The 12,530-nt window shown below is 37.9% G+C and overlaps 1 protein-coding gene across 30 annotated transcripts in view; it reads right to left on the reverse strand.

The window, feature by feature from the left end:
* The window catches only part of celf2 (CUGBP Elav-like family member 2), a 620,922-nt gene that overhangs the window by 57,297 nt on the left and 551,095 nt on the right, over positions 1-12,530 (reverse strand). For 16 of the 30 annotated variants that reach the window (XM_062983254.1, XM_062983252.1, XM_062983253.1 and 13 more), the window contains 2 exons: positions 9,881-9,964; positions 9,704-9,767 (listed from right to left, as the gene is read on the reverse strand). In XM_062983254.1, coding sequence (XP_062839324.1) covers positions 9,704-9,767; positions 9,881-9,964 — 148 coding nt within the window. The remainder of the gene's footprint in view (positions 1-9,703; positions 9,768-9,880; positions 9,965-12,530) is intronic. The other 14 variants (XM_062983260.1, XM_062983265.1, XM_008110304.3 and 11 more) reach the window with 1 other exon arrangement.

Raw genomic sequence — 12,530 nt, forward strand, 5'->3', positions numbered from 1 at the left:
AGCCTCTGCTCTGAACAGTCTATCCCAAAGGTTCATAGGATGACCTTCCTGTATCAACCATCAAGAAAGCATAAAAAACTTTGGAAGAAATTTCTTTTTAGCAGTAAATATCAATATGAAATACTATAGATTGGGTCTGGCTTGATGGTGTTTTATGATCAGAATCCTGAAATTGGAAGTGGTTTTATGATCCAAGTCCAACCCCTTGCTCAGTGCAGGACCTCCAGCCAAAACATCCCCAGCTTCTTTAATGGTATGTATTGCCAGTTTTAAAAGTTACTTACAGAATAGCATTATGTTTTTGAAAGACACTCTCAATCTGGTTAGACCACTGAGCTGCTGAACTTGCTGACCGAAAGGTCGGCAGTTTGAATCTGGAGAGTGGGGTGAGCTCCCACAGTTAGCCCCAGCTTCTGCCAATTTAGCAGTTCGAAAACATGCAAATGTGAGTAGATCAATAGGTACCACTCCGGTGGGAAGGTAACGATCCTCCATGCAGTCATGCCAGCCACATGACCTTGGAGATGTCTACGGACAACACCAGCTCTTTGGCTAAAAACTGAGATGAGCACCAACCCCCAGAGTCAGACACTAGTAGACTTAATGTCAAGGGAAAACTTTTACCTGTACCTCAATATGCCACAGGGATTAACTCTTCTTTTCATTACAAAACCCACAGTATGGCAAATGATTGTTCAGTGCTGCTATCTACACTTATTTCATATTGTTTTATAAAATTTTTTAGATAGCATAATATTTAGCAAACCTAATTGCTAGAGGGGAAAAAATATGGCCTTCGTATTTGACTGAAAATTTAGAGCCGATTAAACAAGGGATTAAAAATGCCATTTTATAATTTCTTACGCACTGTAATTCTTCCCAGATCTTTGCAATTGATATCACTGTATTCTCGCCAGCTTTGCTCGCTGTCTGTCACCATTTCTGAATCTTACACTTTTCACATTGCACAGGATTGTTATTGTTGTTTGCTGTTGCTGTTTCTCTCTCTTCTACATCCCACAGCAGACCCGGACAGAAAATAATTTGATCATCGTCCTTTGAAACTGTTGAACATTCTGCAAACGCAACTCTCTCTGAAGAAATGCAAATCACTTTAAACTCTAAAGCACAGCCTGATAGACAGAGTGGCAGTAAAAAAGGAGAAGAAAGAATCCCGCCGGAAAAAATATATCGCTCTGCCGAGAAAGAGCTGCTGGAAACGAAATAACTCTTAATCTTTATGATGGAGAAAAACGTTGTGAATAAAAGTGGAATTTGACTCTGCCTTTTTGGTAATCTGTATATACCAGTCAACTATCAGACTTGGCTAATATTCTGGACAGCAAGAATCCCAACTTTGATTTCTCTGCTTGGTAGATTAAAAATACAATTAAATTATGTTCATAACAGATGCTTGAAAACTTAGAATATATATAGAGAGAGTGAGGAACATATTTAGGAGGAGAGAGGCCATGAAAATTTAATTTAATGTTCACCTTAGGTAATTTCATGTCTTATTGTTCAGAGCAATTACCATAAATCTACATATCAATAAGCAGGAACAGATGTCAGTTGTTACATCCGCTTGCCAATCAGGCCTGTTAAAAACGAGCAGATGGATGGTTACAGAACCCTCTCGTAAGGCCTATTAGCACATTCACGGGAAACCCATGTAGTATCACCGCACCGTCACACGTGTGGGCCTGTTGAAACAGACTTAGATTGGAGATCTGAGATTTCCATCTCACAGCATGATGTGTTAAAGCCTTCAGGGCAGAACCATCCTGTAGTAAGAACGTTTGCCCAGTTTGAAGCCATCAATCATTCTCTCCCAAAGACAGCCCTTAGCAAGGGATTGACCAGTTACCAGTTGGGAAAGCATGCTGTCTAATCACAGAATATTTCTCAAGTAATTGTCATTAAAAGTGCCTTTTTGGAAAATGCAACTATACTGAGACAAGGAAAGAGACCAATGGTTCCTTATTTTTCAGAAATTATTGAAAAACACACATAGAATGATGTGTGTATGTGTTCATTACATTTTAATTTAAAAGTGACTGGCATCCAACCAGAGCAGACCCAGTTCAATTAATTATTGAATGGGAATGCAAACGACAGGTAAATCCTATTGATTTAATTATCCATTATAATCAGAACTAACAATAGAAATTTCTTTTGGAATACAGTAGAGTCTCACTTATCCAACGTTCTGGATTATCCAACGCATTTTTGTAGTCAATGTTTTCAATACATAGTGATATTTTGGTGCTAAATTCATAAATACAATAATTACTACATAGCATTACTGCGTATTGAACTACTTTTTCTGTCATATTTGTTGTCTAACATGATGTTTTGGTGCTTAATTTGTAAAATCATAACCTAATTTGATGTTTAATAGGCTTTTCTTTAATCTCTCCTTATTATCCAACATATTCGCTTATCCAACGTTTAGCCGGCCCGATTACGTTGGATAAGCGAGACTCTACTGTAGTAATAAATTGTTCTTCATCCACATGGATTCCAGGATGATGTAAACAAACACCTTAGATCTCTTTAGACAATTATCCTTAGTATCAGTTGTAGTTTTTTGTTGTATAATGGGTTTAATGAAGTTCTCTGAGCCACAAGAAGTACTTGAAGTAACTAAATAAATAGTATCCCACCTAAATTAATTGTTGTTGTTATCTGTGGGCATGTCAAGCTTAGACTTATGAATGACAGACCTCCAAAAACCGCTCTGCTCAGATCCTGCAAACTCAGGAGTGTGGCTTCCTTCCTTGAGACAATTTACTTCTAATGTAATTGTCATACTGCCTTCCATATCACTAAGCAAACTGTTAACTTCTAATGATTTCTAACAGCAAGTAAAAAAAAACCAAATACAAATACACTTCACAAAAGGCAATGATAAGACTTCTCTCAGAATGGAATGAGATTTTAAGATTACTGTATATACTTGAGTATAAGCCTAGTTTTTCAGCCCCTTTTTTAAGACTGAAAAAGCCCCCCTCGGCTTATACTCGGGTGAGGGTCTTGGTTGGCTTGTATTTGGGTCACCTTATACTCTAAAATATATGGTAGATTTATTATTTTTCTCTATTATTATTGGTATTATTACATTTATTATTTTTCTCTATTATTGTTGCTACTATTACATTTATTTTACTCTATTATTATTATTATTATTATTATTATTATTATTATTATTATTATTATATTATTATTAATACATTTATTATTTCACTCTGATCTTCTTCTTCTTCTTCTTCTTCTTCTTCTTATTATTATTATTATTGCATTTATTATTTTACTCTATTATTACATGTATTATTTTCCTGTATTCATTATTATCCTTTTTATTATTATTATTATTTGTATTATTTTTATTATTATTAAAAGGATACATAAGCACATTTACATTGAAGAAGATTAGAGTGATGACTTAACCAGAGTTGGACTGTCTTATCTTAAATTACAGTTTTGTGTAAATATTCAAAAACATTTAACCTACCGATGCCTCAATTAATGTAATTTTATTGGTATCTATTTTTATTTCTGAAATTTACCACCCTCGGCTTATACTCGAGTCAATGTTTTCCCAGTTTTTTTGTGGTAAAATTAGGTGCCTCGGCTTATATTCGGGTTTGCTTATACTCGAGTATATATGGTAAATAGGAAATATTTTCAAGTTTCTACTTTGTATGCTTGACACCGGATATAACAAATGCAGAATGAGCATTCCAAATATGGTGAAATCACATTTTTTTAAAAAGCAACAACAATGATGGCTGGTCATTTAAGATGAAAACCACCTCAATTTGGGTAGCTGATTGGACCTCAGCACATATCAGCTTTCTTCTACGCCAATTGGAATATATGTAACAGGTAAATGGAGCCGCGGTAGCGCAGTGGGTTAAACTGCTAGCTGCAGGAAAATCTGCTAACTGGAGGGTTGGCAGTTCAAAGCTGCGAGTTGGGGTGAGCTCCTGCTGTCAGCCCTAGCTTTTGCCAAACTAGCAGATCAAAAGCATGCAATGCTAGTAGATCAATTTGTTCCACCTCAGTGGGAAGGTAAAAGAGCGCCCCATGTAGACATGCCGGCAACATGATTGGAGATGTCTATGGACAACAGGCTCCTTGGCATGGAAAGATGGAACAAGAGCACGTCCCCATGGCTGGAGTTGAGCATTGCCTCCAGATGCCAGAGATGAAAAGGGGAAGGCCATTACTTTTGTCTGCGTAAAAGGTATTGAATATTTGTCTTATATGTATATATTGTAATTCGCTCTGAGTCCCTCCGGGGAGATAAAGTGGAATATAAATAAATTATTATTATTATTATTATTATTATTATTATTATTATTATTATTATTATTAAATGGTCACCAATGTATCTATGTTTCTGTCAAATCATTATGGAGGAGAAAACTATCCATGGATGTTCATGACGATAAAATGCATCTTATTTCCACTAAATTGGCTTTTTAAAAGCTGGAAAGGAACTATCATGTTACAATTGTTAACTCTCTGATTATCGTGGTACATGCAAACACAGAAAATTAAAAAGAATATACAGCTTGGAAACACAGTTAAAACAAAGCAACTCTTATTCTAGGCTATTAAGTGCCTTGCAGTTACCCTGATTCTTCTCATACAGACCCTCTATGTTTCAGTTTTCTGCATCTCTCTCATATCCCACCTCCGCTCCAAAGCAATGAGAAAAATGGGGTGAAGGCCAAAGAGAATCATAGGGAAGGAAAAAGATGAAAGGAAGTTTTATATAAATAATAAAAAGAGCCCTATACTATAGCATGGTGTTGAACATTAGAAATTTAATTCTTCAAAAAATTTTTTTTCTTGAAAGTAGTAGTAAGTAATTTCAGTATTTTTCTTCCCAGAAAGAAAATTGAGGAAGTCCTGGAAAAACCGTACCATTTTCGAACACTATGTGCAATTCAGCGCAAAATTCACATGTGGCCATTTTGCACAGAAACCACTGTTTTCTAGACAAAACAAGACTCTTGTAACTCCAGGATTCTTCTTGCCAGTGTTTCTCAGCATGAGTTTTGATCATTTTAAAAATATTTTCAAAATACTTTCCAACCCCACTGAGCATGGGTTCTGAGATCATAACAATTGCGCTATACTTGCATATAGGGCAATGGAAATGTGAACTGAACTCCAGTCAATCGAACTTTAATTATGAGTCAATGATAAGTGTGGTTTTAGCTCACTTCCAAGAGATCAGACACAGTTTATTTGTGGATATTGCAGTAGGGTAGGAAATTGGGCTGGGGGGGGGGGGCAGGCCCCATACGGTATGGATATTGAGGATGGATGGGAACAGGCCCCAGCTGTCACATCAACGTACTACAGTTCTGACAACTGAAGACAGCTGAGTTCAGTTGTATAGAAGAGGCTTTCAACACATTTTCCCTCCGGTCTCTTCATTCATCTTGTAGAGATAACCAAAGTAGAATATTATGAGCAGCCGTTAAAACTCAAAGCCTGCTCCCCCCTAAAAAAAATGCCAACTGTGAAAATCTTGTTTATCACATTAAGATATATTTTTGATGAGGGGGGAGAAATTTTCTGCGAGATTATGAGCATAGCATAATAGAAGCACCAACCGCTTGCCAACAGATCTGAGCCAGGGAAAATAACTCAGAGAGATTGTCATCCGTGGGCCAATTTATATTGTCAGGCAGCAGATTCTGCATTAGTCTCTGGTGCCTGGGCAACAATGGCATATTGTAAGGATGAAGCACATGGTGTCTATGGGCCCATCTCTTTTTCATAGGCGTACTTCAAGATCCATTCAAAAGCTTAGCATTAATAAAAAGGAGGAGGAGGAGGAAACACAAAGACAACGTATTTGCAGCCGAAACCCTTTTGTGTTGCAAGCCTGGAGAAAAGCACCACTAATTTGCTGATTTAGTGGGAGTGTAATTAAATATAAACTAACATGCCAATTTGATGATAATGGGGGGTAGGCAGGATCAAGGGGGTGGACTTTTATGAGTAATTTTTAAAATCAAGCATGGGAGCGGGATATGCATTTAACAGTTGTAAGCAAAAGGCTGGTATAGTGTACATGGCCAGGTTTGCCGCCTTCTCTCACATTGTGTTAAGTTAGGATCTAGGAATAGTACATTATGCAGCAGGAATGACCTTTTATTAATTACTATACATTAGATACTACTGGTATGCCTCTCATTATTGAAGAGTTGTACAATGAACTGCCTTTCAAAGGCACATTCCCCCCTTTTGCTTTTGTCTTCCTTACTTTGAAAATTCCTTCTTCCACGTTGTTCCCTGCTCCAATGTCCCCTGCCAGCGTTGGAACAAGTGACTATATATTTTAAAGCAAAAACAAAAGCCCGCTTTGTAATATTGTCAGTTAAGTTTCTCTGAAGCCAAAAAGGCAGTCAATTAGGGTCCAGTGAATATAAAAGGAAACTAATGCACCATATCTAAAGGCAGTTCCTGTAATCACAGGTGTTCATACGAACATTGTGACATTTTATGGGTAATACTTATTAGTTGAAAATACCTGAGGACTGCCATTAATTTGATTGCATGGTACACACAGGCAGCCATTTATCACCGGAGATTTGAAATGGCATTTCACTTCTGGTCTGCTGCAAATTTGCATTAATGGGGTTAGGAAAGAGCTAGATGGATAAATAGAGCTTTATGGCCAGTAGCAAATGTGGACAAGAGGTTAGCCAAAGAAAAGTATGTTATGGCCTCTACTTTTTAACACCAATAAAGTATCTTAAATGGACCTTTAAAAACAAGAAATTCAAATACAACAAACACACATGAAATATGAAAAGTTTTGTTTTATCATGTCAGAAGCGACTTGAGAACATACTGCAAGTCGCTTCTGGTGTGAGAGAATTGGCTGGGTACAGAGACGTTGCTCAGGGGATGCTTGGATGTGTTACCATCCTGCTGGGAGGCTTCTCTCATGTTCCCGCAAGCTAGAGCTGACAGATGGGAGCTGACCCTGTCTCATGGATTCAGCAACCCAACATTCAAGTCAGCAGTTCAGCCAGCTCAAGGGTTTAACCCATTGTGCCACCATGGCTCCTGTATATGGGAAAGTATAATCTGGCCAATGAGAGTTTGTCTATTTCTAATTTGCAAAGTGATCCTATAGGCTCCGCATCTTAAAAAGAGGGATGTCAGACCAAAATCCTTTGTAAATTCCAAATTCCACCTAAAGCTATGACACTTGGAGCGAAGTTTAACTGGATTCACATATGAGTTTTCTGAGACCAAAAGTGCATGACTTGCCTTTCTCTGAGAGTGTGACCTGTCCAAAATCACCCCATGGATTTCATGACCAAATGCGGATTCAAACCCTCTGCCTTCAGAGTTGTAGTCCACCGCTCAAACCACTACACTACACTGATTCATCAAGCCTATAAAAGGTTACTATAACTTAGCAGTCAATAAAACAAGGAGTCTGCCCTAACAAATTCTCAGGAATCTCAGTTTAAAAACAATTTCTGAAAAAGTCCCCTTTTAGAGTGAACCTCTGAGACATCTTTGCTGCCATGTTCGGCCGGTATTCTCACATTCTACCTTGTCATTTGTCCTTTATGTCCATTCACCATAAAAATATCACTAACACACTGCCATTAAAACCCACTTGCTGCCAGGCAATTCAAATATAAGAAAAAGATGCCTTGGTTTTCTTACAGGAGCCACTGGTCAAAGAGCTCACAGTTTACAGTACCTGCCAGATCACAAATCTCAGGGCCATTAGGCAGTCAGAAAGAACACAAAGTGGAAAATGAAAAATATCACAAGGAGGGATAAAGAGGTAGATCATAAATTTGGCCAGGAACAGGGATGTTCTTGGTAGGATGACCATTTGAGAAGAATTATGTGCAGTGGAAACTAGCAACAATCCACACATACTTCTAATCCCTCCTAGTAAATTTCATCATACTTATCAGGACTTGATGGAGGAACAGATTTGGAGATATTCAGTAGCCAATTCTCTTTCGAAGCAGGAAAGTTTCCAAAGGTTCTGCAGTACTCGTACATTTATGTATTTGATTATCTATTTGTTTTATGTCTCACTCTTATCCCAAATCCGAGACTCAAAACAGCATGATGTTCTACTGTTTGAAGAAAGGAAGGGAGCTGAGATATCCCATAGGGAATGACCAAGCTTTAGCCTTGTCTAAAGCCACTTTTTGAATCCAGCCAATATCTTTATCAGATCTGTCAGTATAAAAGTCTGGAGGATATTAGGCTGATTTCTAATAAAAGCTAAGGGACTTCTCCCACTGGAATCTTATGAGAAGATGTCATCAAGGCTATCACCTGATATGGCTTAATGGATTAGAGAAGAGATTCATGAGAATCTGCTAGAAGTGCAGGCTGAGAGAAATGTGGGAAATGAATGTGTGTCCAGATCAAGGTGCTTGGAACTTTGGAGGCAGAGCGTACAACAGAGAGAGTTGTTTTTCCCAGAGGCTTAGAGATAAGTAGAGCAAAAGCAGGTGTGTGAGGAATGATGTCATGGGAGAGTTTGAGGCCTTTTAAGTGGTTTTCTGCTGGTACAAACCTTTGTGAGGGCAATGATGTATTCAGGTGAAGAGCTCTCGGGTCTTGTGTATTCATTTGTGTATTCAAGATTCCAAGTTTGTTCCTGGTTCTAGTATCATTTGTGGCATAGGTTGACTGCTGAATTCATGCTTTCATGTTTATGAATATATCTGGCGATTGACTCTTCAGACTATATTTGAAAGGATTTTGGAATTTTGGCTGTCTTGGGAATAACTGTTTGAATTTGGATTCTCCTTTTTAGATTTGCTTATTTTTTATATACACTTCTCATAATAAACATTTGGCCATGTTGGTCTGCATGGATCTCCACTTACATGCTGCAGGGTTCTCCTTATCCATTTAGTAGTGCATGCTAAGCATCATAGAGTCATAGAGTTGGAAGAGACTGCCAGAGCCATTCAGTCCAACTTCATTCTGCTATTCAGGAGTATAAAATCAAAGCACACCTGACAGATGGCCATCTAGCTTCTGTTTAAAACCCTCCAGAGAAGAGACTCCACCAACATTAGTTCTTAAAAAAAATTCAGTAATCTGAATCCTTTACTTTGTGTCCTACTCTCTGTAGCAGCAGAAAACAAGCTGGTTCCACCATCAATGTGACATCATTTCAAATATTTAAACAAGGCTATCATGTCCCTTCGTAACATCCTCTTATCCCAGCTAAACATATCTAGCTCCCTAGGATGCTCCTCATAGGGATTCATGATTTCCTTTGGTCACCCTTCTTTGGACACGTTCCTTCTTGAATTCTGGTACCCAGACCTGGACACAGTACTCCAGGTGAGGTATGCCCAAAGCAGAATAGACTGGCACTATGACATCTCTTGATCTAGGTATATACTTCTATTGATGCAGTCCAGAATTCATTGGAAGTATTGGCTTTTTTGACTGTTGCACAAACCATTGAAAACATTCCAGTGGAATGTTTAACAGTTTGATTCAAAAAAAGACCCAGGATGTGCTTTTTTAAAAAATAAATAAAATAAATAAAACATTTCCTCAGGCATTAAAACCTCATGCTTGAATTAAATGGCTTGATGTCGTTCAAAGCCTTATGAAGACAGAGCGCAAGCGGCAGAAACAGATTGTCACCAAAGAAACCAGAACTCACCAGCCATTTGTTGAATGCCGCTGAAGGCACCCAAGTTGCTGGAGGAGGTCGCTTGCTGCAGAAGCTGCAAATTAACAACAATAACAACATTTAATGAGGTTAATAACGCAACAAGTTCAGATTAAAGCAAATTTATCTGAATCAAATTAAATTTGGGATACTTATAGTTTCCTTTACATTTATACAGTCTCTTGCTTCTGCCTGGTGTTGGAATGAAGGTCCCCAGAGTCGATGCTGTAAATCCATATTAATGTCTAATCTCTATTAAGAAACACACAGACACTGGGGAAACTCAATAACATTGCTGCTTTAAAACAATTAATCAATTTACTCTTTTTAACAGCCAGGTGTTAAATCTATTTCAGCCCAACATAGCGTGACTAATCATTGCCCTCTGCAGTCTAGCAGTTACCATAACTTATCTCTGTCAATCACAACCTAGTTTCCACCTTCCCACTTAAAAACAGAGGCTTTGCCTCCTCCCTTTGGCCTCACTCTCATTGTATGTTCAGATGAATACAAAACGGTGCATTCTCAGGGTGCCTTCTGGCAATGTTGAGTCAAAGGGCAGGAGGGGCCCTTGTGCTAAATCATGTCTGCAACTTCTCAACCCCAAAACCATTCTGTTTCCACCCATAGCTGCATTTATCCAGGCCCAACAAAGGAACCATATAGGGGAGCTGAGCTCACGCATGCCTGTTCATTACTTGAGGATTTACAGCACCAAACGGGTGATTTGATTTGCATGTGGGAATGGGCTATTGCAAATGGGAAACATCATAGATCAATCGCATCAGTATTAAACCCATTACTTTTCAATAGAGGCAGTTCATATACTTAGTTGCCAGTTATTCACCAGGGATGTAATTTTTCGCTATTTTTCTTCCTGGAGAAGGCAATTTTAGCCACTTTCTTCTTGCAATAGAATCATCTTGGGAAATTGCACAGTTTTCAAAGAATATTCACTGCTGGGGATTTCTGCTATGCAAAATTTGAATGCAGTTGTTTTGCATAGAAAGCCGCATTTTTCTGCACAGAAAAATTGAGTTTTCTTTGCCAAATTTTGTTTGGAAAAAGTCTTAGACTGGGAAGATCATGGGTCTTCTCATCAGGGGTTCTTGACACTTAGATGAACATGATTTTCAACCATTTTTCAAATATTTTGAATATTCTTCCCATCCCTATTATCTACTTTGCAATCATCAAATGATGTCTTGGCATGTTTGAGTCAGGCGTTGGTCATGCAAACATATAGATATCCATACCATTAGTTTTGTACCATGTATTCAATACTGTTTGGCTGTGTTATAGTAAACAGTCTACTGTTCCTCACAAATATGTGCATAGCACACAGCATCATATGAAAAGGATACAGACTGAAGATGAAACATTGGGTCAATGTTTTGCAACAGCAAAACATAATTTTTCATCTAGTTGCCTCCTAAAGCAAAATTGATCCTCTACAACAGGCATAGGCAAACCTCGACCTTCCAGGTATTTTGGACCCCAACTCCCGGTAGGCTGTTAGGAATTGTGGGTGTTGAAGTCCAAAACACCTGGAGGGTCAAAATTTTCCCATGCCTGCTCTACAATAATGTTTCTGAAACTCTGATCCTCTTGGTGTTTTGGACTTCAGCTCCCAGATCATTAGCCAAGGCAGCTGAGCCTTCTGGGAGTCCAAAACACCCAGAGGACTAGTATCACTGCCCTGCAGAGATAGAACTAAATTGTTCCACTTCATTTCTACTGTAGCTATCTTGACATGATAAAGAGACATCTGGCACAATCGGTACCTGAGGGGAAAGTGAAGCAATCCTATCTCTAGAATAAATTATGATTTGAAAATTCTGATTTCTGTTTCATATGCTGGATAATCTACTTGGAGAGAATGAACATATTGAAAAGACTACATGTTAACTGGACAAACAAGCTATCACGTAGATGTTTCTTTTGATCTTTTATAGCTTTAGCAAAAAGACTGAAAATGTGAATATATGTCTTTATATCTCCAAGTCTTCCACACAACTTTATGGTCAATTTCCATGAGGCATTGACCATAGAGATGTGTTGAAGGACCTAGGGTCCTTCTACACTGCTATATAAAATCCAGGCTATCTGCGTTGAACTGGATTATATGGCAGCATAGACTCATATAATCCAGTTCAAAGCAGATAATGTGAATTTTCTTCTTTGATAATCCGGATTAAATGGAAGTGTAGAAAGGGCCCTAGAAAGACCTTATTAATCAAATCCACTAATAATCCTATCCACAAAAACTATATCTACAAATGTAGAGGGCCAACTAGACTCAAGAATGGATCATCTTCTGTCCTGTGCAATTGATGTCCAGTAAAGTAAGTTGTGCAGGGAAGAGTTACGATCATGGCAAGAGTGTTCATGAATATAGAACAATGACTTAGATTTATTCAAGTGTAACTGTTCCATATACAGTAGAGTCTCACTTATCCAACATAAACGGACCAGCAGAATGTTGGATAAGTGAATATGTTGGATAATAAGGAGGCATTAAGGAAAAGCCTATTAAGCATCAAATTAGGTTATGATTTTACAAATTAAGCACCAAAACATCATGTTATACAACAAATTTGACAGAAAAAGTAGTTCAATGTGCAGTAATGCTATGTAGGAATTACTATATTTATGAATATAGCACCAAAATATCATGATGTATTGAAAACATTAACTACAAAAATGCATTGGATAATCCAGAACGTTGGATAAGCAAGTGTTGGATCAGTGAGACTCTACTGTATATGATCACTACTCAGTCACAATTTTGATACTATTGCCACAATTACATTACTCA

The sequence above is a fragment of the Anolis carolinensis genome, chromosome 5 (genome assembly GCF_035594765.1).
Source record: "Anolis carolinensis isolate JA03-04 chromosome 5, rAnoCar3.1.pri, whole genome shotgun sequence".
NCBI lineage: Eukaryota > Metazoa > Chordata > Lepidosauria > Squamata > Dactyloidae > Anolis > Anolis carolinensis.